The sequence below is a fragment of the Dipodomys spectabilis genome, unplaced genomic scaffold (assembly GCF_019054845.1).
Source record: "Dipodomys spectabilis isolate Male_0828 unplaced genomic scaffold, ASM1905484v1 ptg000288l, whole genome shotgun sequence".
Classification (NCBI taxonomy): domain Eukaryota; kingdom Metazoa; phylum Chordata; class Mammalia; order Rodentia; family Heteromyidae; genus Dipodomys; species Dipodomys spectabilis.
Window position 1 is genome coordinate 724253 of NW_024870965.1, and position 22695 is coordinate 746947.

The window sequence follows — 22695 nt, forward strand, 5'->3', positions numbered from 1 at the left end:
CCCAAAGGCCGAGAAAGAACCAGAGCCAGTCGCTGGGGGAGGCCGGGGCATGGAGGCCCCGGGCTAGCGTCCGGGCCTGCTGGGCTGCGGGAGGAGGCTGGGGGGGGAGGCGTAGGTGGGGAGGACGCACACGGGTCCGCGACTATGCCTGGCTCTAGTGAATCCCCCCCCAGAAGCCATCTCCAAAGGCACCAGGGAACCCTCGGCCGGTCTCGGCGCCCCGGAGCTGTCCCCGCCGCCCGGCCATGAGCCACGGCTTCTGCAGAGCGCGCGCGGAGCGGACGCCCGCGGGGCCGCCCGGCGGGACGCAGCCCGGCCGCTCGGCCGCGCCCCCCGGGCCGGCGCCCCCGCCCGCCGCCGAGGCCCTGCGCGGCGCCGGGCCCTTCCTGCTGTACCCGGGCGCCGCCGACCCCTACGCGGGGGTGTTCCCGTGCCTGCCCTTCCCCGGCGCCCTCGGGGTCTACGACGGCCCCTTCGAGCCCGCCTTCATCCAGAAGCGCAACGAGCGCGAGCGGCAGCGCGTCCGGTGCGTGAACGCGGGCTACGCGCGCCTCCGCGGCCACCTGCCCGGCGCGCGGGCCGACAAGCGGCTCAGCAAGGTGGAGACGCTGCGCGCCGCCATCCGCTACATCAAGCACCTGCAGGGGCTGCTGGGCGCCGCCCCCGACGGCGCCGCCCCCGCCGGCGCCCCGGAGCCCGGCCCCGCCGCCGCCTGCGTCTCCCCTCCGTCCTTGGAGTCGGAGGAATCGGGACCCTGACGGGGCTTGCGGACCCCCGGGGGGGCCGGGAGGGGAGCACTCAGGGGATCGAAGCCCCTGTCTGGTTCACGCGAGCAGCACGCGGGCTGCTGGTCAGACCCGAGACACCGCGGAGGGCCGCGGGGCGCCAGCGTGCTGGGGTCCCCCCAGGAACCCTGGGCGCTTCCATATGAGCTGATCCTCCCCACCCCGTCTTCTGTGCAGGAGCTGGGGGGCAACCCAGAACCCAGATCTGACTTCACCCCACCCCGGGCTGGCTCCACCCCCGGGCTGCTCCACCCCTCGGGCTGGCTCCACCCCTCGGGCTGGCTCCACCCCTCGGGCTGGCTCCACCCCCCGCTGGCTCCACCCCTCGGGCTAGCTTCAACCCCAGGCTGCTCCACCCCCCCCGCTGGCTCCACCCATCAGGCTGGCTCCACCCCCCGGGCTGCTCCACCCCTCGGGCTGGCTCCACCCCCAGGCTGCTCCACCCCTCAGGCTAGCTTCAACCCCAGGCTGCTCCACCCCCCCCGCTGGCTCCACCCATCAGGCTGGCTCCACCCCCCCGGGCTGCTCCACCTCCCGGGCTGGCTCCACCCCCCAGGCTGCTCCACCCCTCAGGCTGGCTCCACCCCTGGTCTGGCTCCACCCCCAGGCTGCTCCACCCCTCGGGCTAGCTTCAACCCCAGGCTGCTCCACCCCCCCCGCTGGCTCCACCCATCAGGCTGGCTCCACCCCCCGGGCTGCTCCACCTCCCGGGCTGGCTCCACCCCCCAGGCTGCTCCACCCCTCAGGCTGGCTCCACCCCTGGTCTGGCTCCACCCCCAGGCTGCTCCACCCCTTGGTCTGGCTCCACCTCCCGGGCTGCTCCACCCCCCCTGGCTGCTCCACCCCCGGGCTGGCTCCACGCCCCGGGGCTGGCTGCCTGCTCTGCCTCAGACCTGCGCTGGGGAAAGTTGGAGCTCAGCTTCTGCTCTGTCCTCGCCGGGGTCCATGCAGTCCTGTCCCGGGGTCCCCTGGAGGCCAATCGCACTTGGATTCTGGAATAATAGCGAAGACGGCTGCAGCCTGTCCTGGATGACCCCACTCCCCTTCCCTCTGTCTTCCGTGGGGCCTCCTGAGATTTTTTCCCAGTTGGGTGAGGGCTGTCCTTTTATTTTATTTTTATTATTTTTTGTCCTGGGGATTGAACTCAGGGTGTCACAGCTAAGCACCCACTCTTACCACTGGAACCACGCCCCAACCCCTTTTGCATTGGTTGTTTTTGAGGACGGGTAGCGCCCAGCCTGGCAGGCCTGGGCTTCAGTCATCCTATTTGTGCTTCCTGGTGTGGTAGCCCTTGATCGAGAGGGAGTCTCCCCAGCATTTCCCCTGGGCTGATTCTCCGAATCTCTCTAGCTAGGCTTGAGCCACTGCCTGGCTAGGTTTGCATTTTTATTTTTGTTTTCTCTTCTTTGGTCCTGGGACTTGAACTCAGGGCCTGGGCACTGTCCTTCAGCTTTTTTGCTCATGGCTAGTGCTCTACCACTTGAGCCACAAGCTCCACTTCTGGTTTTTTGCTAGTTAACTGGCGATAAGCATCTCATGGACTTTCCTGCCCTGCTAGCTTTGAATTGCTCTCCTCAGATTTACATTTCTTTTTAACCCTGAGCCCCGCAAGCCTCTGAGGTCCATTTGCTGTGTGTTTTTACAAAGGACTAAGTAAAAGGATTGTTGAGTCTTATGCTTCCTAGAGCCTCAGCTTCCACACACCAGGGCACGCATGTGAAGCACTGCTTGCAGTCATGCATTCTGTTAACATTCCGTGTTTGTTCAATGTTTGTGGGTGGTTCCATGTTTGAGGGCAGGCCTGGCCAGGGGCAAGGCGGGGAGGGGTGAGGGCAAGAGGAAGCTCAATCTGATCCCTGCAGTTCTGAAATGGGAGGGAAGGGTGATGGACTGAGCTGGGACATCCACCACCTCCTCCAAGACCATGTCAATCATCCATTGGGCCCAGGGGAAATAATCTCCATGTGAAAAAGATTCTGAAGTAAGAGTGTCATTGCCATAGGCTCAGCCTTCCCCAACTTCTTGCTCCAGCCTAGAAAACTTCTATCCTGTCTCCCACTGCCCCAGCCCCATCTCAGGCCTGGGTGTAGCCTCCTCCTCCCCTCACCCCCCAGTCCTCCTGGGGGACAGATTGGCATGGCTGGGCTGGGCTGGAAGGAATGACAGCTGCCTGGCTTGGGAGCGCAGGCCGGGCTGTGGAGGGGAGTGGAAGCTAATTTTACTCACTGGGAGCAGGGACAGTAATCCTCGGGCCCCACCCCCGCCCTGCCTGGCCACCTCAGCAGGACAGGCTCAGCCAGGCCCAGTCCCCAAGCCGGGGACATTGGGGACAGACAGGGAGGCCGTGAGGTGGGGGAGCAGGGGAGATCGTGGTTGCCAGGGAAGCCATGGAGCCAGCCTCACCCCAAGATGAGGGTCTGAAGAAGAAACAGTCCAAGAAACCAGTGCCCGAGCTCCTGCCAAGGCCCCCCCGCGCCCTGTTCTGCCTGACCCTCCAGAACCCCTTGAGGAAGGCCTGCATCAGCATCGTGGAATGGAAGTATCCTTCAGGCTGGGGCGGGGAAGGGGGGAGGGAAGGAGGAGCGGGGAGAGGGGGTCATGCACGGGCTTCCAGAGTCCGTGTCCCTGGGCTCTTGGAATAGGATGCACTGCTCCAGAGCAGCATGAGGAAGGAAGGAGGTGTCCATGACACTGGTGACAGGATGTGGAGGGGCTTCCTGGGGTCTGGACAGCAGCCAGGGAGAGTGCAGATGGTGTGCAGCAGGGGCTTGGGTTCGTGGGGCCTGTGTCCTCACCACTGCTTGGGGTTTGGAAGCAATGCCTTATTGTGGGATACATGGGGGAAAGAAGCGACAGCCCTTTGGAGAAAGATCTCCCCTTGAATGGGAAGGGTGAGAGTAACGAGTGGCAGTTGAATAAACCATTGGCTGGACGGAGCTGGACGGGGAGGAGACGCTGGCTGAGGGCAGGCCAGCTCGGCTTGGCTTCGTGCCACAAGGGAGCAAATCTGGCTCTTTGAGCTGCTGTGCCATTCCCCTCTGTTTGCTGAGCTCTGGGAGGAAGAATGTTGAAAATATCAGGGTTCTTGGGGGCAAGGAGAGGGGGAAGAAGTTACAGAGAGAAGAGGGAGGCTTGTGTCTGAGAGACAAGAATGAAATATTTCTACAGGGCGGTGGAAGCGTGGGCTCTTGCCAGTTGTTCCTTGGAAGAGAGGAAACAAGGGATAGTGGGAAGGAGACCACATGGCGACTGCGGGGTGGGGATCAGCTCTGAGCTCCACACAGTGGGGTGCTAGGCCGCATCATCTAGGGGTTCTCCCTCCTCCCTCGCTGTCCTGCTGCTTTCAGAGTGGGGTTTGCCGGTGGCTTTTCCCCTTCTCCCCATTCTTTGCTGCTCAGAGCGGTCTCCTCCCACAGCCTCTGCCTGCGGCCTCCCTTTCCCCTTTCTACTTGGAGGCTGCTGGGAAGGGAAAGGAATTTTCCCACCCTGCCCATCTACCTAGCACACCTTCTCCCCAGGCTGCATGTGGGGTTTCCCACGGCCCCCTCTGCTGCTCTCCCTAAATCTTCCCACTCGCTTGCTCTCTGGAAATAGCTGAGGAGGAAGAGTGGTTTAAGCCGGTACCCGCAGTGTGTCCACAACGTTCTGAAAATTCAACCTGTACCTCTCCGTCAGCCCTTCTTCCTGGGCCCAGGTTGGGAATGTAGCATACGACCCCACCAGCCCTGCCCTGTGGCTGAGCCCTGGTAGGTCTTACCCCAAAGCCAGGATTCCTCGGGCTAGGTCTGGGCAGGCCCTGAGAGAGAGGAGCAGCAAGATCTTCAAGCTGAATAGCCATGAGCCAGGCACCTGCCCTTTGTGGCTCCATGAGTCTAAGAGGAAGAGAGGAATACTGGGGCCCTGGGCTGGAATTTGTGGGAAAGTTGGGAAGGAACATCCCCATGTCTGCTTGTCCCGGATTGCAGTCACAATCCAGGCTGGTCCCCTCTTCCCCTCAACCTCACTACACACCTCGTACGCCTCACAGCTCAGCCAAAGGCTCTCCCTAACCCCAGCACCAGACCCTTCGAGACCATCATCTTGCTCACCATTTTTGCCAACTGCGTGGCCCTGGCCGTGTACCTGCCGATGCCTGAAGATGACAACAACGCTCTGAACCTCGGCCTGGTAAGATAGGTCCTCCCGGCCCTCTTGAGTCTCTATGGTGCTGGGCAATGTCCAGGTCCTTAAGGATGCATACATATCCTGTGCAGGGCTGCTGAGTGGCTCCACCGTTGTCAGGGGCAAGCCCATACTTAGCATAGAGCCAATCCTCACTGTGCCCAAGCACCATAGAGGAGTGAAGTTAGGGAGTCCTTCCAGCCCCCACAAAGAAGTCTCACTCAACAGATGGGGAAACTGAGCCCCAGTAAGGTCAACAGTGAGCAAGGGTTGAATGCTAATTTCCTTCCCTTGCATATAATCCAAGGCCCCTCGTGTCACTGTGGAAATCTGCAGAAAGAATGTGTTTTAGAGAGTGGTAATGCCATACTACCGCCATCTCTCCTTACTCCTTTGCCAAGAATGCCAGCCCGGAACCATCCAGTACCAGAGCTACAAAGTTGGCTGGTCCTACCTCACCTTGCACCTGGGCAAATTGCTTTTGCTGCACCAGAGTTTGAGCTCCAGGTTGCTTGCTCAGCTGGTGTTCTGCTGCTTGGGCCATGCCTCCAGCCTGGCCTCTTTGCTGGCTATTTTGAAGATGCAGTCTTGTGGCTTTGAACTTCAGTCCTCTGGATCTCAATCTCAGAGGTGTGAGCCACTGGTGCCTGCCTGGCTTCACCCTGCTTTCTACAGTAGAAAACGGAGGCCCAGAGAAGTTAAGGAACTTACCTAGCCAATAGTAAGCTGATGATAGAATTATTATGCTTAATAATTTGTAATAATGCTATTTAGTAAGTGCTTGTTAGCTACCAGATTCTGTGCCAAACATAGTTTGTTTTACTGTATTATCAAATGCTATGACTACCCCTATGGCATAAGTAACATTATTAGACACACTTAAAAGGCAGGTAAACTGAGGTTTGGAGAAGTTTTGACACCTTGCCCAGGGTCACCTCTACCCACACGTCATCTTACATTAGAGTCGCACCTGGGTCTCTACCAGCTGGGTCACCAAGGCCTGGAAGCATGGAGGCTTCTAGAGGAAGGCCTCCTAGAAACACTGGGTTAGGGATGTGGCTCTGTGATAATGCACTTGTCTTAACATGCTCAAGGCCTTGGGTTTGATTCTCAGCTTCACAGAAGCAATGAATTCCAGGACAGAGTAACCCTCATTTCAGCAGGTCTTTCCCCTGCCCTGAAACCCAGGGATCAGATGGGAAGAGGCCCGTCAGAGAGGCTCCTGGGCTAGAAATAATGGTGGTTTTTCTCTGTCTTCATGCTGGTTTCCATGGCAATCTGTCTTGCGCTGAGGAGACACTGGGCTTCTGCATGTATGGCTTTCTGTGAGTGGAAAGGTGAACTCCCAGGCAGGGCAGAAGGCGGGAGGGCCTCACAAGCACAGGGTCACTGTGGCCAGTGCTGGCAGGAGTCAAGGGTTTTTGGTTCTCTGAGTTAGCAAAAGAATTCATGAAGACAGCGGGGAGAAGGGAGAGGGAAAGAGAGTATGAAGGATGAATAATATCAAAATAATTCATCTGTGGATGAAGATGGCATAAAAAATTCACCAAAAGCTGGGCACCAGTGGCTCACACCTGTAATCCTAGCTACTCAGGAGGCTGAGTGAGACCTAAGGATTGTGGTTTAATGCCAACTGGGACTGGTTCTAAGACTCTTCTCTCCAATTAACTACCCAAAGCTGGAAATGGAGTTGTGGCTCAAGTGGTAGAGCACTAGCCTAGGTACAGTGCCCAGGTTGAGTTCAAGCCTTAGTACAAAGACACAGAGAGAGAGACAGAGACAGAGACAGAGACAGACAGAGACAGAGAGACAGAGACAGAGACAGATAGAGACAGAGACAGAGAGAGACAGGGAGACGGAGAGAGAGAGAGGGAGGGAGGGAGGGAGAAGTCGAAACCAAGTAGACATTCTTTCCATCCTCAGAAAGCTTAATTAAGGAAATCAATTAAATACGTGATTGTAATGAAACTACTTGCACAGAAGTAGCCGTGTGTGAGCTTGGAGACACTGGTGGCCACTGGAGAAATGAACTGACTCAGGCCAGGAAGCGTCGTGAAGGAGGGATGTTAAGCTGACATCTAAGGGAGAGGGCAGGGCCAGCTTCACGGCATGTGACCCGTGCCAGGTCCCGGCTTTCGCTTCAGTGCTCCGGTCTTGGCACTGAAATGTTCACTCATTTTATGTGTGAGTTTGTCTTTTATAAGCAAAGCTCACCGGGACGATGCCACGCACACTGCAAGCTTGGAGGCTTGGCTCATACCCATTCTCACCTGCTGCTCCTTCCTCACCCTCTCGTGCCCCGGACCCTGAGTACAGCAATAGGGAATGCTGGGGCTGGTAGATGAGCCCTTTGTTTTGTTCTGGGGCTGGTACTGGGGCTTGAACTCAGGGCCTTTGGCTCATGCTTGGTTTTCCTCTCAAATCTGGTGTCCTATAAGCCCGGGGAAGGCAGGGCTGTGGCTGGGTTCACCACGGGCCAGGCTGGGCTATCCTATGATCCATTCAGTGGGAAGCTGTGCAAAACAGAGCCTCTAAGGCCCAGGCTCCACCCAGGAACTCCATGGCTCCTGGAATGGAGGTTATCAGGCCCCTGGGTTTTACCTGTCCATGGTGGGTAGCCAGCCCCAGGCCTGTGTTTTCTGACCAGGGCACAGGAGGCAGGCTGTCAGATGGTGAAGGGGGTGGACGCAGGTGTCCGTGGGGGTCTGTTCTTACCTCACAGATGCCCCTGGGGTCAGCTCTTACTCTACAGGTACCCTTGAGAGTCTTTTCATGTCTGTGAATGCTCAGTTGGCAATTAGACCATGCCATGACAGGTGAAGAAAGCAAAAGCCTTTCCTTTATCAGCACAGATTTCTACTTCTGGAAGAAAGGGCCCCTGTTTTCATTTGCACTGCCTCTCCCCCATGGTGCAGCGGGTCCTGGGTGAGGGGTGAGGATCTGCATGCTGGTTGCCAAAGTCAGGTGGGAAGAGGGTCCTGGATGGGAGAGCCAGATGGGCCAAGGGCTGGTGATGAGGCACAGTGCAGATCAGGGATGGGAATGAGACAGGGCAGGGACAGGGACAGGAGGCTCCGGAAGCCATCCTGACAGGAGCTGGAGTAAAGGCACTGGAGACAGAGATGGATAGGAGGGCGGTGATGAGAGCCATAGGAGGTGAGGCCCAGGGTGACTTGGCGGCTGCATGGGAGGGTGGGAGCCGATCGCGGCAGAGATAAGCAGAGGCAAGGATGGCACTTGGGTCCAGAGTGGGGGCCAGAGCTGATGATGATGTTGCTTTAGCAAGGAGTAGCCCAGGGGGCCCAACAGATAAGCCGGGATAGTGGAGGCCAGGGGAGGAGGCCACTGGGACTCCTTGTCAGACTTTGTTTGTGACTGCAGGAGGAGGGAACAGAGCCTGTGCTGTCCTGGGAACGGCAGTGAGACAGCCAAGGGAAGCTGGAAGCTAGGCCTAGAACCCAAGGCCGGACTCCCAGCTCAGCCCCAGACTCACACCCGGCCTGCTCCCCAAATCTAAGGGGGAGGTGTCCGATGCCGAAGACTTTCTGCTTGGATTAGATGAGATCCTTTGCGAAGGCTAACATCCCAGTCTTGGCCAATGTTGGGGAGTCTATGTAAATCAGCAGAAATAATTAGATACTGATTTGGGGCACAGAATAGACATGGAGTTGCCATTGCTCAATGATCTCCTATCCTCAAAGCAATCTGGTATCTTTTCAAAAAGATAAAATGTAAGCCAGGAGCTGGTGGTAGCTCACACATGTAATCCTAACTTCCTCAGGAGGCTGAGATCGGAGGGTCCAAGTTCAAAGCCAGCCTGGATAGAAAAGTTCATGAGATTCTTATCTCCAAATAGCCAGCAAAAAGGCAGAAGGAGAGCTGTGGGATCCAGTGGTAGAGCACCAGCCTTGAGCAACAAAAGCTCAGTAACAACGCTGAGTTCAACCCACAGTACTGGCACACACGTATACACACCAAAAAAAAAAAAAAAAGGTGAAAATGTAATCTGGAAGTGGCGCTGTGACTCAAGCAGTAGCGCGCTGGCCTTGAGCTGAAGAGCTGAAGGACAGTGCCCAAGCCCCACGACCCACAAAAAAAAGAAAGAAAAGAAAAAAGAAAATGTAATCAGTTAAATAAAATACAGGAAAAATGATTGTCAACGCAACTTGTAAGAGAAGGTGCAGTCAGTTCTCTGGCCCAGATAAGTGAAGGAAGACAAGTCATCTGATGAACCTGCATGGCCACAAGGCCTAAGCACATTAGGAGCTGTCTTTGAGGCAGACTGAAGCCATCTCTACAAGACCCAAGAGGGAGAGTTCAAGGTACATCTGCCAGCTTCACAGGGCAGGGGCAGGCAGAGGACTTCAGCCCATCAAGAAACATTTAGCGATGTCTGGAATCACAGGGTTGGGGGTAGGGACAATGCTCTGGTATCTGGTGGGTAGAGCCAGGGACCTGCGAAAGTCCTGCCCTACACCAGACATCCCCTCACCCGATGCAGAATTACCTGGCATTGAAGGTGGAGCTGTGGCTCAAGTGGTAGAGTGCTAGCTTTGAGCACAAAAGCTCAAGGCCCTGAATACAAGCCCTAGAACTAGCACACAAAAAAATAAAAGAGAGAAGGAAGGAAGAGGGGCTGGGAAGGTGGCTCAGTGGTAGAGTGCTTGCCTTGCATGCATGAGGCCCTGGGTTCAATTCCTCAGCACCTCATAAGCAGAAAAAGCCAGAAGTGGCACTGTGGTTCAAGTGGTAGAGCGCTAGCCTTGAGCTGAAGAGCTGAGGGACAGTGCCCAGACCCAGGCCCCATGACCAAAAACAAAGGGAGGGGGAAAGGAAGAAATGAGCAAGCAAGCAAGCAAGCAAGCAAGCAAGCAAGAAAGAAAGAAGCCAGAATTATCTGACCCAGGTATCCACTCCAGCTAAGTGTGAGAAAATGTCCTATCATGGTATTACAAAGATACACACTTTCCCTTTGCCTTGTGTCCACATTCTAGATTTTTCTCCAGACCCATCAAGGGGGCTTGGCCTGCTGCTTTTTGGGGCCACATGAGGCAGGCTCCACACTGTCCTGCATTGACCCCTACCACCCCTCCTCAGCTCCAGAGCAGCCGCTGCCCCTAAGCTCTCCCGGGACGCTCCAGGGCTCAGTTGCATTCCTGGGGTTCAGGTTGCTGCTCAGCATCTTCGGCAGGCTGGAGCCTAAGTCTCTGGCAGCCGGGGTATTTATCTTTTTATAGGGTTCGGAATGTGCCGGCCCACGCCTGTGGCCCGCAGCCCATCCACCACCACACGTGGGGAGGCTGGTCCTTTAGGAGGACCCCAAGTCTGGTCTTGTCATCGGGATTCCAAGGCCTGCAGGGGCCAGAGCCGGGACCACCAGACACAGGCTTGATGGCTCTCAACAAGAGGCCGGCGAAATAAAAAGAGAATCTGGCATTCCTCCCTGATCCCCTACCCGGGAGCCTGCCTGCCCCCTCCCCATCACAGGGGCTCTTGGATTCTGTTGGGGGCTCTTAGCATCCCCCCATATTCTCCCCATCGTAAGGGCAGTGGGTAAGGTATTTCCATTGCAGGGAAGAACCCTTGGGCACTGGGCCACATCATGCAGCTTTGTGTAGCGGGGGAGGGCAGAATGTGGGTGTGGGGTATGTGCCATATTGGGGCTGAACTTTGGGCTTTGGACACTGTTCCTTAGTTTTGTTTTGTTTCCTCAAAGCTAGCACTACCAGTTAAGCCACAGTTCCACATTCCAGTTTTTGCTGGTTAATCACAGATAAGAGTCTCATGGACTTTCCTGCCTGGGCTGACTTTGATCTCAGCCTCCTGAGTAGCTAGGATGACATACCATGAGCCACCAGCACCAAACTTGCTGTGCAACTTTTAGGGTGAATTATGGGGATACGGCTGCCCTCCATTGTATACCTCTGTGAGTAGCTTCAAAACTTTCTGGCCTTGTTAGTGAACGGGGAACTGCAACACTCTCTTTGGGAACAATCAGATCCTGCATGCAGTGACCACATGTCCAGCCTGGCACATAGCAATGGCACAGAAAAGCTTCCTTCCTTTCCCTTGTTCTCATGGTCAAAGTCATGCATCTAAGCCTACAGGGACCATGGCAGAGCCCAGGGTAGAGCCGTCGGTAGGATCTGAGCATTGCCCATGCCCATGCCCCTGGCATTTCTTTTTCCCCTTCTACATGTGGCATGGAGTCAGGAACCAAATTGTCTGTGTTCATCTTGTAGATGCACCGTTTGGGTGGCTGTGTGATCTGGAGACATTGTTTAGCCTCTCTGTGTTTCCTTGTCTGTAACATGAGGGCAAGGGTACTTACCATGCAGAGTTTCGGTGAGGATCCAGTGCACGCACGCAGCTAGCACAGGGTCTGGCACGGGAGTGGGTACTTAGAAAGGCTTAGCTGTTGTCACCCTCATTACACAAGACAATGCCAGTCCCCAGGTTCCTAGGCTGGGCATTCTGCTTTCCTCCCCTCGTGTGACTCTCAGCCCTGTCAATCTGTCCTGACAGCTGACACATCTACCCACTCCCACCCAAGAGAGCTGGGTTCTCCTGTGTGGGAGAGGGAAGAGGGGACTGAGACCACTCCCCCAGGAGGCTGGGTAAAAAGAGAGACCCCACTTGAATGGTGTCCATTTGGGCAAGGGTTCATGGAGCTAAATATAGGCACTTTGCTCACCCTTTAACAGGTCATTTTCCAAACATGGAGGCTGAGGGGTCAGGCAGGTGCCAGGCCTGGACACCCCGTGGTTTGGGTGACCACAACTGCTGCGCATCAGATTGGCGCACGGCTGACTTGAGTGGACAGCTGTGGCCGAGGATCCTAGTCTCCAGCCCCCGCCTTCTCCCTCTAGGCCTCGTTTTCCTCATCTGTGAAATGGGAAGAATGACTGTCAGAACCAAACCTCGGTCCATGCCCGAGGAGCACAAGAAAGGCCTACTTTCCCCAAGACCTCGCTTCACTTGGATTCTGAGCCCAAGCCTCCCCCCACCCCCCGCCAGCTCTCCCCTTCCCTCCCAGGGTGCAGGGAGCCCGGATGATAGCTGTTCTGACAATTGCTGGCACCTTTCTGCCCTGGGTGGTGCCTCAGCCAGAACTGAGACTCAGGGGTCACATCTTCACCCTCATTGGACCAGGAGTCTTGGCAAGGCTGGGCCCTGCTATGCTGGGGTCACAGATCCTGCCTTGTCTTTGGGGTATCATGAGCTCCAACCTGAAGACCTCCCACTCAGGTTGAATCTCAGACAGGGAATAAAAAAGCAGGGGCTACCCGAGACCTCCCAGGAGGCAGGGAGGCCCCTCTGCTGGCCACCGGAGGGAGCGAGAAAGACAGAAGCCTGAAAACAAATAGCACTGTGGCAGAAGTGTCTTGGTGGTTGTGCCTGTCCAGCCTGCTAGAGCGCCTGCAGGGAAGCCCAGGCAGAGAAGGAATCAGTGGGGACACCCAAGCCGGTTGCTCATTCCTCCCTAAGCCTGGTTTTCACCCAGGAACAGCCAACCCCCCCTCCCTTTGCCTCTAGAAGCAGGCAGGCCTCAGGGTTTGTGTGTCCCTGCAGGTCATGTTCCTGAAGACTTTCTCCTGCAACCTCTGTGATGCGTTCCTCGTCTCCCAGAGCAGCCTGTTTAAGGTTTTCTGTGAGGCTCTGTAGGTCCCACAGCCCTCCCACAGAGAGACACAGTTGGCCCAGGTTATGCCTGGGAACCCAGGTTGTAGGCTTGGAGCATAGAAGCGAGAGTGAGAAGGGTCCAGACAGCTATGCCTAGGGACCAGACAGAAAGTCTGTGCTAGGCAGTTCCTTTGCAGGGTGCCCACCATCTCCCATGAAGTCCCACGCATGCTGGAATGGGAGAATGGTCAGCTGGGATTGGCTGACCACTGGAGGCAGGAGCGGAAGGTGTGGGAGGGTGAGGGATGAAGTTCACCAATGAGCCCCTGAACACTGTGAGGTTCCCCCCCCAGTGCCATGCAGTTGCGTGGTCAGGGTTGCTCGCCCCCCGGCCTTGGGCCAGGGGTGGCCAGGAGCTGTGGATGGGGGCTGGAGGAGGATGGCCCAGTGCTGCTGTGGGCAGGGTGGTGGTGGAGCAGCGCCCTGTAGGGTGTGGCCGCAGAGCTCTGATCCTTGTCCTCCCCTGAGCTCAGGAGTCAGCCCAGGCCGCGCGCGAGGCTCAGAGAAACGGGAGGCCCAGAGGAACAGGGGACTGGGGATGATCACTATCTTCCCTGCTCTGCTATCTGAGACTGAGCTCGTGTCTCAGAAAAGGAGACCTCAAAGGTGTGCCTGCCTTCGGATTATACCTTAGAGATCACAGCTTCCTATTGTTCGTTAAACCAAAAAATCCTTAATGTCTATGACGTGCCAGATAATTAGCCGTATTCTGGAACAGAGTTCAGATGACGGCCTGTGAGGAGAAAGCAGTTTGGTGTTTGTGTTGTCCCAGTACTGGGGCTTGGACTCGGGAATCTGTGCATTGTCCCTTAGCTTTTTTCCTCAAGGCTAGCACTCTGCCACTCGAGCCACAGACCATTTCTGGGTTTTTTTGGTTTTGTTTTTGTTTTGTGGCTAACTAGTCAGAGAGCTTCTCTGAATCCACTGAGATGCATAAGGTACACATGGGAACTAAATTCTTGCTTTTGAAGTTCCGGGTTTTGAACTCAGGTTCTCACCCTTGCTAGGAAGCACATTTGAGTCATGCCCCCAGCCCTAATTTTTGAAATTGCTTTTGATTGTTTTCTGTTAATGGGTTTTTGTTGTTGTTGTTGTTGTTTGTTGGTTGTGGGACTTGAACTCAGGACCAGAGCACTGTCCCTGAGTTGTTTTTTTTTTTTGCTCAAGGGTAGTGCTCTATCACTTTGAGACACAGGTCTACTTCTGGCATTTTTGGTGATTAATTGGAGAGCAAAGTCTCCCAGACTTTCCTGCCTGGGCTGTCTTCAAACTGCAATCCTCAGATCTCAGCCTCTTAAGTAGCTAGGATTACAGGTGTGAGCTACCAGCACTGGATTATTAGCGCTGTTCTTTTTAAGTCTTTATGCCAACACCTCTGTCTCAAGTACCTTCTTAAAATAATACTTTAATATCAAATGTTGATGAAAAGCCTGGAAAAATCTTTCTTATTATGAGCTACTTGTTATTCTAATTTGAAGTAATAATAGTAATTTTTTATTAATAAGCAGTTGTACAAAGAGCCTTCAATTCTGTAAGTCAGGTTATGAGCACAATGCATCTTGATCAGTGTCACTCCTTTTATCAATCATTCTCCCCATTTTTCCTCTAGTGACAGTAAATTTAAAAGCCTTTTTATTAGCATATGTTAGTTATACAAGGGAGGGGATCATTGTGACATTCCCACACACACACATCTACATAGTGTACCCATCAACCTCATCCCTTCTAACATTATTCCTCATCTCCCTCTCCCTTTCTTTTCTTCCCCCCTCCTCCTTTCTTGGAACAATTTCAGTTGGTTTCATTGTTCTTTTTCCATACATGCCTGCTCTTAGTCAAAACCATGGTTAATAAATCTGCAAATAGGCTGGGCTAACTGTATACAAATAACACTTAGATAGCAAACCAAATTTTGATGACTGCTAAAATAATTAAGTCATAAATAAAGTCAGGAGCTGGATCTCAGGGAAAGGAGTGGTTGGGAAGATCTCAGTCGAATTGGGATTAGAAAGAAGATAGGGAGCCACGAGTCATTCAGGGAACAGGATTGCTGGAGTGGGAAAGCCAGGGCAGAACCCAGAACCCAGAGTCCTTTCTGCTGGATATGGGCGGAAGTCTGCACCCCTGGGGAAAGAGCATCCGGGTTACCAGCAGAGGGCTGTACTGTACCTGCCTCCAGCATCAACTCTGAGAGAGAGCCCTCTTACAGGGCACCCTGACTCTCTCCCTTCGTACTATTACTGTTCATCTGTTCTCAGAGCAGGAAAAACTTGAGAGCAAGGTTAGAATACACAGGAAGAGGACAAGGTCATCTCAAAGTCAGTGGAGAGTGGCCCAGGGTACATTAGATGGCAGAGAACACATCAGTAAATTCTTCCTGTGGGGGTCACAACAGTCCTACAAGATGAAAGGTCTTCGTGAGTGGTAGGCCTGGGGACCTCAGGCAAGACAGACCGGGGCGGGGGAGGGGAAGAGAGAATGAAGGCCCAGCATCTGGATTACTGTGGAATCCCAAAGCCATTCCACTCACAGGCAGGAGACCAGCAGGCCAGTGGTGAGCCAGAGAGGTCAAGGTCAGCGAGGGTCATCTATGGGGATTTCTTGCCCAGGGACAGCATGCAAATGGACTCAGATGCCAGGACCAGAGGCCAGGAAGCAACGAGGTCAGTATAGAGAGGGATGGGAGGAGGAGGTGTTGAAAGCACTGGGTGATTGAACATTCAAGAAGAGGAGTTCTGGTTCAAACACGTTGAGGTCAAGGTCAGACAGAGACAAGCCCTGGTGAGCCAGTCAGATGCGAGAGTGTCCAGCAGTTCTGTGAAGACGGGAGGAATCGTAGGGAAGCCAAGAGATCAGGGCATGGGCAGGAAGCAGGCCTCCCTGGGCGCAGGTGTCCTGTGAGAAGAGCCCTGTTACAGCGAGCTCGTGCCATACGTGCTGTACTGAGCCTTGTCAGACGACGGTAGCCACTCCCCCAAGGCTGCGCTTTAATGCTTAGGGAGTTCTTCAGGGTCCTTGTTATTACCTCACACAAAGAAACTGAGGTTCACAGAAGCTGAGGGACTTGAGCAGAGAAACAGCTAGGGAAAAGTGTGTGTGTGTGTGTGTGTGTGTACATGCGTGCATCTACATGCTGGGCTTGAGCACTGTCTTAGCTTTTTCATTGAAGGCTGGTACTCTACCATTTGACCCACAGCTCCATTTCCATCATTGTTTTTCTTTTTGTCAGTCATGGGGCTTGAACTTGGGGCCTGAGCACTGTCTCCGAGCTCTTTTGCTCAAGGCTAGTGCTCTACCACTTTGAGCCACAGAGCCACTTCGCTTTTTTTGGGGGGAGGAGGGGGGTGGTTAGATGGAGATACAAGTCTCATAGACTGTCCTGTCCAGGCTGGCTTTGAACCCTGATCCTCTTAGCCTCTTGAGTAGCCAGGTGTGAGTCACCTGGCTTCCCTTTCTATCTTTTTACCAGTTCATTGAAAGTAAGAGTCTCTCAAATTGGTCTGCCTGGCCATCTTCAAACCTCGATCTTCCGATCTCAGCCTCCTGAGGATAACAGGCATGCACCACTGGTACCCAGCAGCCCAGTGAATTCTTACATCATGGCCACCACTGAGGACATCACTGCGCCCCCTTGAGGGGTGCTGATGGAAGCTGGGTGCTTTGAGAAGGCTGATGACTGATAGCCAGGCCTTGCCCTGGGATCCAGGTCTGAGCCTCATTCCTGTGGGAGGAATGTTCTTGTTCCTCGGTGCAGGACTGAGCCTAGGCTTGAGAGGCCTCGGCGCCAGCGCAGTGTGATATGGAGGATACTGCTCCTGTGGCACAGGAGCGGGCATCTCCCGGCCTGCATCTGCTCAGGCCAGGGGCGTGCTGTTTACACACGCAGGATTCCCATGGCAGGGCATTGTCACCCCGGGCCCCAGGGTGAGGCTGTGGGGTGGGGTGGGCAGGGCTAGGCTTTGGAGCCCGTGGGCCATGGAACCCTGGTGACCCCATCGGAGGCCCACAGCCAATGATACATTTGCTCTGAGTCAAACTGTGGCCAGACAGACAGCGGCAGGTGGAGGCGGTTCTCTGGTATACGTCGTGGCCTGACGCCCGGCCTGTGACCACAGCAACTATTTTGGGTCCTCTTTTTCCTTCCCTCAACCTGACATCTGTCCGTCCCCTGGCATTGCAGCAATCTGAAATTTTAAATGCTGGCTTTACTTCCTTTTTCTCCCTTAGCCCTGTCCCTGAATACGGGACTTGACTTTCAGAAGCCCACCCCTTCAGAAGGGAGACCACCCCCACAGGAAGCCCCTAGAGAAACGCCCAGCACACCCTCTCAAAGGGTGTCCTGATCTCCCCGGCAGATCCCCTGCGTGGAAGGACGTCCCTGCCACCATTGCCACCCCATGCTAAGCCTGGCCACTAGCAATGGGTTCCTGAACAAAATTGAATGGTCCCTAGCAACAGGCCCCTTCGCAGCATTTCACAGCTTGGCATTTTAATCATGCCAACTGCTATTTCCAGAAGGAGAAAGTGTTAGGATCGGAAATTCATAGAGGTGAAGGAGAACAGATCTAGCTCACAAATGCCTCCGTTTCCTCTTGGACATGAAAGGAGAAATGAGGCTTTCAGGAAAATTCTCTGAATCACTAGTTTAGAGGTTTCTGGGGCCACATCCATATTAATGAGCCCCTTAGACATCCCTTCCCTTCCTTTCCTTCCCACATCTACCCACTTGGATGGAAAAATACAGCCATCTTCCTTCCACCTCATTAACGGAGTGGCCAGCTCTCTGATATAGCTCTGTCCAGAGTGATCATACTATGGGTCACACCTCCCCAGTGAGCGGATGGAGAGAGGCCTAGGCTCCGAGCTTCTGTCCCAGGAGTAGGTGCTGGCACCCCACGGTGATGGGCTGATCAGTGGTCACAGAGAGCCTGTTACACAGTCCTTTGGGGCCAGTCAAGTCACCTCTGGGCTGTCCAGCTCTGTGTCGGATCTAGCACCAGCCTGGGTTTATACCCCTTGGGGAGACCAGGCTTTTGGAGGGAGGCCTACGAGACTACAGCTCTTAGAAGCCACGAAGCTAAGGTTCAGAAAGCTGCAAGGAGAGCAGTTTCAGTCCTGGCAGAAAGACCTGCTTCGCCCGTTAGAAATAGCTCTTGCCTGGAATCAGGGAAGGGGAAGGGTGACCTGGCCAGGCTTAAGGTGACCCAACAGATCAGGCTACAGGAGCAGAGCCTGGCAGAGTCAGTAAGGCCTTCTGCAGGGCGGGGCTAAGCGGGCCTCAGACCTCCCTCATCCACAGGGTACCCCACATTCAGATTGTTGGAGTAGGAAAGTAGTAGGGGGGGCGGGAAGTTTGGGCAGGAATAGAAGTTGGAGGGCAAGACCCTGAGCAGCAAAGGAGAGCCATGTAGGCTCCCCTACCTCCTATCAGTCCACTGGATGGAGGTAAAAGAAAGATGCTCAGGCCGGAAGCCACCTAGAGAATGTGTCTTCAGGACTGCCCCAGGTCATCGATGTATCCATGCTGCTCTAGACCCTGGAGATAATGGGGAAGGATGGACAGAAATTCCCTGCCCCACATCCTGGAGCTCATATTCTGGGTAGGGAGGCGTAATGAGCAAGAGAAGGATTTGCATGGAAAGATAAATACACAGAACTGCAGCTAGGTGTAAGTGCTGGAAAGAGGAACAGGAAACACTGGAGGGGTTGCACTTGGTGGCCAGAAAAGACCCAAGCGAGGGGATGGCTCTTGAGTACAGGCTGGCTAGATGCTGCACCCCAGTGGCTCACACCCGTAATCCTAGCCACCTAGAAAGCCAAGACCTGGAAGGTTGAAGTTCAGAAGGCTTTGACCTTAGCAGAAAAGTCTGCAAGAACCTATCTCCAATTAACCAGCAAACTGCTGGACTGGAGGCGTGGCTCAAGTGGTAGGGCAGCCACTGTAAGCAAGCAAAGCAGAGCAAAGGGGTGAGGCTCTGAGTTTAAGCCCTGGTACCTGCACACACACACCGCACATACACACACACACACACACACACACCCACACCAGCTAGAAGTGAGAGAGAGCTGGGGACGTGGGGTGGGTGGTAATGAGGTACCCCTGGTTGGGATTTAAAGAACAGCACGAGCCAAGTGTCCTAACAGGATTGCTGAGAGCAATCCTGGGGACACAGTGGCTAGAGGATGGAGCAAGGGGTATTGGGAGCGCGCAGAGGAGAGGCGTGACCTCATTTCCTCCCACAGGAAAAGCTGGAGTACTTCTTCCTCATCGTCTACTCCATTGAAGCCGCCATGAAGATCATTGCTTATGGCTTCCTATTTCACCCGGATGCCTATCTGCGAAGCGGCTGGAATGTACTGGACTTTACCATCGTCTTCCTGGGGTGAGGCCTAGCTGGAGTCAGAGCCTCAGGATCTACACATGGTGCTAGCTGCCTCCACTGGTGGTCAATGCTGGTGGGGAATGGAGAATTGCCTCCCCACCTGGCAACAGGCCACAAGCTCCTTCCCCAGCTTAGGACCCGGAAGTAAATGCATGTGATGACCCAGAAGTGGTTTATGTGTGTTCTAGCAGCCCAGGGGTCATGGAGAGTCACATCTCCCTGCTTTTGTGGTTTGTTCATGTATCCAACAGGCCAATATTACATACCTATTATGTGGATTCACAGAAATAAAGGACGTTGGATAACGTTTATTAGCTTGCAAGCGCAGTTGAAAATAGAGTCCTCCACAGGCTAGAAATACAAATAACGCAGGTCTGTTCCCTTGTTGCTCCATTGGCTTCAAGACCAAGGGCAAGGTAGCCGTCCTTGTCAGGACACAGAGAATGCACACACATTCCTGGTGTGTGTCCACATTTCCTTTTGTAAGAACATGAATTAAAGTGGATCAGAGCCCACTCTGGCAACCTCATTTGTACCACCTAATTATAACAGCGACATTTATCAAGCACTTACTGTGTACATCACATGTAGCATCTCATTTAATTCCCCAACAAGCCTCTTGTTTCTTGGATGAAGAGGCCAAGGCTAGAGGTGAGGGGATGTACCAAATGTCACACAGCTAGCTGGTGACCGTGACAGGATTCAAACCAAGGTGGCCTCGGCTGCAAGGCTTGCCCACCTAACCTCCATCCAGCACATGTCCATGTCAGTCATGCTGGTCAGCTGCTTATCCAGGGCTGAGCATGAGGAAGCAAACAGGATTCTAAGGAATCAACCTGGCCCTTAGTGAGCAGCCCTGGATGGAAGCCGAGACACGAAGCGTGTCTCAGGGGATTCCCAACGCAAGAGTGGAGGTAGAGTTGAGTAGGGTGAGAGGGGAGGGCTGCAGATGCGTCAGTGGCAGGGGCTAGAGGAAGGGGCGTGCAAGGGGAGGCTGAGGAGAACTCACTCGGGGTTGTCTTCTGGGTCACCATCAAGTGTAGGGGGGAAGATCTGCAGCTCACCTCGGTGTACTCAGCCCCAGGGCCAGAGCCAGTGCGCTGGCACCCAAACCTCAACCCCCTTTCCTTACCCAGGCAGACATGACCAATAGATCACAGCACTGCGGTCATCAAATCTGAACTTGACCTCTGAATCCTTTACAGCAAATTTCTCCTCACTGGTACAATCTAGTCATGAGGTAGAAGTGAGCGAATCGCATTTACCCTTGCCCCGGAGCTAGTCCCCTGAACAGAGGGGACCCCGGAGTCCTGGACCTCTGGTACAAGTTTTTAATTGACCATTGGCCCCCCTTCTCTCCATCTTCTCTACTCCAGGGTCTTCACGGTGATTTTGGAACAGGTTAACGTCATCCAGACCCACACGGCCCCCCTGAGCAACAAAGGAGCCGGCTTGGATGTCAAGGCCTTGAGAGCCTTCCGAGTGCTCAGGCCCCTGCGGCTGGTGTCAGGGGTGCCCAGTGGGTGGTGATGCTCTGCTGACCCTTGCTCCTTCCCCAACCTCCTCCCTTGCTCTCCCCCCCCCCCACCCGGTGTCCCAGAGGCTTCCGGGGTTTCTGAGAGGGAGGGCCAGGAGATCGAGAGTGGGGTGACTCTTCCTTTCCCCTCCCTGCCCGCCCGGCAGGCCTGCAGGTGGTCCTCAACTCCATCTTCCAGGCCATGCTCCCCTTGTTCCACATCGCCCTGCTTGTTCTCTTCATGGTCATCATCTACGCCATCATCGGGCTGGAGCTCTTCAAAGGCAAGATGCACAAGACCTGCTACTTCATCGGGACAGGTGAGCCGGGAGGGACGGGGAGAGTAGAGGTCCAGGGACAGCTCGCTACATGAGCCCCCGCAGGTAGCAAATTGCCTCCAGGGTGAGAGTTTTGCCTCCCCTACCTGTTGACTGTGGAAATGAGTTTCTCCTGGGCAGAGAACTGGAAGAAATGTAGCTGTGCCTGATCAAGGACAGTGGCCTGAGCCATTACCACACCCCCACACCCCCACCCCCACCCCAGGGTATCTTCCAGGATGCTTAGGACAATTGTTGAGAGCAGCTTGGGCGCCTCTTGAATTTTTTCCTTGGAGCCAGAGATTATCTTTGGTCTAAGTCTGCCTCTCAGATCAGGCTCACCAGGTGGGCTGTAAACCTCGAGAAACACTTGGGTGTCAAAGTGGTCACGTGATGAGTTGTCCAAAATAACCTCCACCGAGGCCCAGAAAGACTCAAACAAAGAAGCATCCTGAAGTTTCCAGAAGGTCTCAGGGCTCTTGACTTTAGGACTCCTTTACGTTCTGATGATATCTTGAGGACCCCAAAGAACTTCAGTTTATCTGGGTTTGGTCATTGCGGTTGGTATTAGAAGGGAAAACTGAGACGAATGTCATGGCATTCTTCATGAACTCATTTGAAAGAGAGAACATTTAAAAACTCATGAGAGAGCATGAATAATTTCTGTGACCAAAAACATTGTCTTTTCCAAAGACAAAGCTATTTAATTGGAAGTACATGTGAAATCTGATGCTTGCACTTTGCGAGAGATTTCAAGCAAGACGTGGAACACAGCAACAAGTACCACCACAGTTTATTAAGAGGGGAGCGTGTGCGTCCACACACTTCTATAGAGAAAAGTGGGTTGTCTCGGAGCAAAGACCAGGCTGTGTCCCGGCTTCCGTAGAGCTGAAGGAGATGTTTTGAGAGAGCCTTTATACATTAACAAAGACAATCTTGATAGCGGAATGAATTCTATCTCATTATAAATGGTACATGTGTTTCTTTGGTTTTGTTTTTACCTTTGTATCCCCAAATGCTCACTGTCTCTTTAAGCTCTTTTTGTATCTCCTCATCTATTTATGTCACTAGCTTCTTTTTACTTATTACTTGTTTTTGTTTTTGGTACCAGAGCTGGAAATCAGGTCTTGGGCTTGCTCAGCTTGTACATGAAAACATCTTGGAAGCTCAGAGTTATTGTTTGTTATTGTTGTTGTTATTTAATTTTATGTTTTTCTCCTTTGGCAGCACTGGGGTTTGAACTCAGAACTTCCCACTTGTTCGGTGGTTATTTTTTAAATTAATTTTATTTATTGTGTATGTGGTACTGAGGAATTGAACCCAGAGCCTCATGCAGGCTAGGCAAGCACTCTGCCACTGAGCCACCTTCCCAGCCCCTCGCTGGTTATTTTTGAGATAGGCCCTTGCACAGTCCCACGCCCGGGCACAATTTGCCCATTTAGTCCTCCCGTTGTAGCAAAGGCAACAGGCTCATGCCTCTGTGCCCATCTCTCCACTGAGAAAGGGGTCTCATGAACCTTTTTTACTGCCCAGGCTGGCCTTGAAGACAACCCCTAACCCCCAATCTCAGTCTCTCAAGTAGCTAGGATTGCAGGCCTAGGGCACTAACACCTGGTCGAGAGCTCTGTTTTTAGATCTACATTCCATCAGGCCCATTTTGCCAGCCTGACTCATCTCTGCATTCCTTTGGGCCCATTTCATGGGCATGGCTCATCTCCACACTTCCTTGGCTCTTGGCGTTTCTGTGTGTTCTGTCCCTTCCACAGTACTCCCTCCACAGTGGCCAGTGCTGTGTCACTCACTTCTAGGGACTGAACTACGTGTCATCCCTCCCTCCCACGTGTCGGGTG

At 54.1% G+C, this 22695-nt stretch overlaps 2 protein-coding genes across 2 annotated transcripts in view; both read left to right on the top strand.

Moving 5' to 3' along the window:
• Positions 1 to 245: 245 nt before the first annotated feature.
• On the top strand, positions 246 to 758 carry Ascl5 (achaete-scute family bHLH transcription factor 5). Its single transcript, XM_042701182.1, has one exon. The coding sequence runs from the start codon at positions 246 to 248 to the stop codon at positions 756 to 758; it is 513 nt and encodes a 170-aa protein (XP_042557116.1).
• Positions 759 to 3079: 2321 nt separating this feature from the next.
• The window catches only part of Cacna1s (calcium voltage-gated channel subunit alpha1 S), a 66383-nt gene continuing 46767 nt past the window's right edge, over positions 3080 to 22695 (top strand). Inside the window, exons 1-5 of the mRNA XM_042701159.1 lie at positions 3080 to 3324; positions 4847 to 4952; positions 18873 to 19012; positions 20389 to 20531; positions 20696 to 20848. Of these exons, the coding sequence (XP_042557093.1) occupies positions 3173 to 3324; positions 4847 to 4952; positions 18873 to 19012; positions 20389 to 20531; positions 20696 to 20848 (694 nt within the window). The 5' untranslated portion in view covers positions 3080 to 3172. The remainder of the gene's footprint in view (positions 3325 to 4846; positions 4953 to 18872; positions 19013 to 20388; positions 20532 to 20695; positions 20849 to 22695) is intronic.